Raw genomic sequence first — 4,236 nt, forward strand, 5'->3', positions numbered from 1 at the left:
TCTTCCTTCTGGATGTTACAAACAAATGCACAAAGTTATACTACCCTGTACCACAGCAGTGGTGTAGGGTATATAAATTGTATGAATTTACCTATAGGCTCTAGAGCATTGGTGGGCAAATATACACTCTCTATTGCACATTATTTTGTAAGTGCACAAGAACGTAGTTCATGGGCTGTGAAGTGATTTATGCACCTGTTAGTGTGCCGACCACTGCCCTACAGTTTTGAGAATTCACACCCCTTTTGTCAAATTCACAATATGGTGCTTTATTAAACGAAATTTTATTTAGAGTGCATCTTTGGACAAAGAATAATTGTTACCACGTTGAAATTTTATCGTCGTGGGCTTCGATTCAATTCATATCACTGGATTTTTTTTTAACAAAAAAGGGTTTTCCTGTTCATGAAAAAGGCCAGCTGAAAATAAGAGTTTTAAATATCGCACGATTTTCCTTTCCTTGGAAATTTCTGAATTCTCTCTCCTCAACCACCGGAGATCGCACTGCGGCAAGCCGTTTGGACACGGCAATAAAAAGGAAGTCCCTTGTCATTGAGAGTAAAACTTCTATCGGACAGCACTCTTTGATATGAGAGAAATATCTCCTCGTTTCTTTAATGGAACGTTAATGGACAAATTTGCAACTTTGCTGATTTTAAGTGCATTCTAGCCGTCTACATGCCGGTGCACACAATAGCACACTTTGTTTGACTGCCTAGTCAAATCCAAACCACTTCTACAACATTTTGAAAATCATTTGTCAAACTTTTCATTTTCTAAACACAGTAACTGATATGTGATTTCAACATTCTCATTGAGGAAGTAGAAATTTCAAATACCTCATCTAAGAATAGAAATTTTTATTCAATTTGCAGAAAAATGTCTTTAATTTCCAATGTGCGTCGTTTAATTATCAAACGAGGCTTGCGCTACCCCATTTATGGCAGTCAACGTTTCAATTGTGGTGAGCCATATCATAACACGCTGAGAAATCTCCTGCTGCAAAAGGATACGAAAGTCATTTGCCAAGGTTTTACCGGCAAACAGGCCACTTTTCATTGCAAGGAAGCCTTGAAATATGGCACCAAAATTGTGGGCGGAGTCTCTCCGAAAAAGGCCGGCACCAAGCATTTGGACTTGCCAGTATTCGAGTGCGTCGAGGAAGCCAAGCAAGAAACCCAGCCCCATGCTTCTGTCATTTATGTACCACCTCCAGGGGCAGCAGAGGCCATAATGGAGTCTATCGAAGCGGAAATTCCTCTCATTGTATGCATTACCGAAGGCGTTCCCCAACATGATATGGTTAAGGTGAAGAAGGCCCTATTGGCGCAGGACAAGTCAAGACTGGTGGGTCCCAACTGCCCAGGGATCATAGCTCCGGAGAAGTGCAAAATTGGCATAATGCCTGGCAACATACACAAACGTGGCATGGTGGGTATTGTCTCCAGATCCGGCACCCTTACCTACGAAGCCGTCAATCAGACCACCCACTATGGCTTGGGTCAAACATTGTGCGTCGGCTTGGGAGGTGATCCCTTCAATGGCACCAATTTCATCGATTGCCTAGAACTATTCCTAGAAGATCCCGAATGCAAGGGAATAGTTATGATTGGAGAAATCGGAGGCGATGCCGAAGAAAAGGCTGCACAATTCCTAATGGAAAATAACTGCGGCGATCCACCAAAACCAGTGGCAGCATTCATTGCCGGCCTCACCGCTCCACCAGGTCGACGTATGGGACATGCTGGAGCCATAATATCAGGAGGAAAGGGTGGGGCTCAGGATAAAATCAATGCCTTGGAAAGTGCCAATGTCATCGTCACCAACAACCCCACTACAATTGGCAAAGTTTTGTACAAAGAGTTGATAAGTTTGGGAATTGTGAAAGATGATGGCAAGAAGAAGTAGATGACCTTAAACCAGCTAAAATCAAAAACAACTCAATAAATTCTAGTACTGCTTTTCTTTTGCATGCATTGCATGCATTTTTTGTCAAAATAAATAAACCAACAAAACTGTTGTTTAGATTGTCTTGTAATGGCAAAATGAAGCACACCAAATATTTAAGAATTGATTCATGTATGCCACTTGACGAACAGCATGCTACTTCTAAATGTCTTTATATGAATCATATATGATCTTTGTTACGCTATCGGAGGGTTTGGGGACATTTTAGTTTGGGTATAAGAGGTTATCCATTCTTAAATTTTTTTTGGCCTGATATTTCCCTGTGAAGTTGGAGGTTCCCGCAAACGTTCCCAAGTATCTTTCATTTTTGTCACATATCGACATGGACGGTAGAGTGTCAGTGGGGTGAGCCTTGTGGCTGTGAAATTTACCTTTGTACTATCGCCACGTTATGTAAATGTTGTCTGGCACTCGCTACTAGAGATGTGCATGTGAGTGATTTTTCACACACGGTCACGAGACAAAAAAATTATTCACGCATGCTAACGAGACAAAAATTTTACTCACGCACGACTCACAAAAAAATCACAACTCACGAGATTGCTTACAATGTGGAACATCCCGGCACGGGATAGCTGTGAGCACCACACAGACTGGAACAATGTGGTCCGATCTGTGTGGTGTTCAATACTATCACGAAAAGCTTAGTTACGAGCTACCGGGCGCGTCCTCAGGTTGCGAATAGTGGAATGCTCCATACGGAACAGCTGCAATGGCACCGGTTCTTGCAGAAATACTGAGTGCCACTGATGCTCGATATGACAAGGCGCGTTATTGGAGCCTTTAAATAACCAATAACCACTCTGTTCCCGCGGCGATCGGTTCTTTGGGCCATAACGAGCTTACTCACCTAAAGAAGCTTGACGAGGGTCGCGAGTTATTGGCGCCTTTAATTAACCAATAACCACCCTGTTCCCGCGGCGATCGGTCCGTTGAACCGTAACGAGCTTACTCCCCTAAAGGAGTTTAACGATAACCAATAAAAATGAGGAAAATGTCAAAAAATATAGTGGCATCCCGTGGATCGTGATTTTCTTGTGAGTCGTGATTAGCGTTTTGAGTCGTGAATCACGCACAAAGAATCTTAATTCAATCACGCTCACACACAATCACGTGATTAGATTTGGATTACACTCACGAATCACATGACTCACGGCTCACGTGCACACGTCTTCTCGCTACTCCCATAAATATGGTCAGACCGCATGTTTAGTTAGACTGGAACGGAAACATGTTGCAGCCAACAATCAATGACAATGTCTGCAGTATACCAAGGAGTTGTAAATGACCGGTGATTACTACGATGTCGTTTGCATGTGTCGGTGGTCGAGTGTAGCTGGATGGTCGAAAATAACTTACAGGTGAGGTAGACCACAAACAATGGTGATTTTCTCGGGTAACAACTTTCCTGGTTAAACAAATAAAGGAAATGGCTCACTCTCACCACGGCTGACCTTGTACTTCAAGCATCCCTTCTTGGATGATTGTTTGCTAGAAGAGATTTCTGATTGAATAGCTTAGACCATCCTTGAGACTTATTTATAAACAAATGTGTGGTATTTGATTATCCTTTCTGGGTAGGCATTGCCATGGAAATTATCTTACAACAAAGAACAATAAAGTTTCATTCACTGGCCAATACTTTTTGATATAAGTTCTAAGTTCAATGAAATCCTTTTATCAGGGTCTTTGTTTAAATGTAGCATGGCAACTTGCACGCTGTGACAGATGTACACATCTCCCCATTCAAGAGAAACAAAATAATTTTAAGGATACGAATATTTATGTTGTGTGTTGCTCCTCATCGCCGAAAAATATAATCATTTATTTGTTGTATTATTTCAACGCCTAACCTCAATATGACCAAGTTACTAGGATTAGATAATAAAAGGCTACAAGCAAATCATTCCAATGACATAGCAGAAGTGGGGACCAGCACATGTTTTCTTGTTACACAAGTTGAACGGATTGTAATCACAACTGAATCCATATCCTGGTAATACGTTAATGAATATTTCAACGTTCGAAGCTGCCATTAAAATCGGACACGAAGGTGTTTTTTTTTGTGAAAGCTTGACATGTTTCGTGTTAATTACATAAGCGTTTGTAACAAAAAGACAGTCAGCTACATTAGCCTAATTAGACATTAACGGCAAGGTTTTCGGTGAACATTTCTTTGGAGAATCATTGTTAAGCCACAAATAAAATATAAACTTGCGCAACAACCTTCTTTTGCCATTGTTCCGCAGCATGAGGATGTGGGTATAC

General features: G+C 41.3%; 1 protein-coding gene across 1 annotated transcript; it reads left to right on the top strand.

Annotated features, from left to right (window-relative positions):
* The first annotated feature begins 772 nt into the window (after positions 1-772).
* LOC106084206 (succinate--CoA ligase [ADP/GDP-forming] subunit alpha, mitochondrial-like) lies at positions 773-2,050 on the top strand. The gene has a single exon (XM_013247749.2). The coding sequence runs from the start codon at positions 880-882 to the stop codon at positions 1,906-1,908; it is 1,029 nt and encodes a 342-aa protein (XP_013103203.2). The 5' UTR covers positions 773-879; the 3' UTR covers positions 1,909-2,050.
* The last annotated feature ends 2,186 nt before the right edge of the window (positions 2,051-4,236 follow it).

The sequence above is a fragment of the Stomoxys calcitrans genome, chromosome 4 (genome assembly GCF_963082655.1).
Source record: "Stomoxys calcitrans chromosome 4, idStoCalc2.1, whole genome shotgun sequence".
NCBI classification, from domain to species: domain Eukaryota; kingdom Metazoa; phylum Arthropoda; class Insecta; order Diptera; family Muscidae; genus Stomoxys; species Stomoxys calcitrans.

Excerpts from the sequence above, each read along its gene's own strand:
- LOC106084206 (XM_013247749.2), top strand. The coding sequence starts at position 880 with ATGTCTTTAATTTCCAATGTGCGTCGTTTAATTATCAAACGAGGCTTG.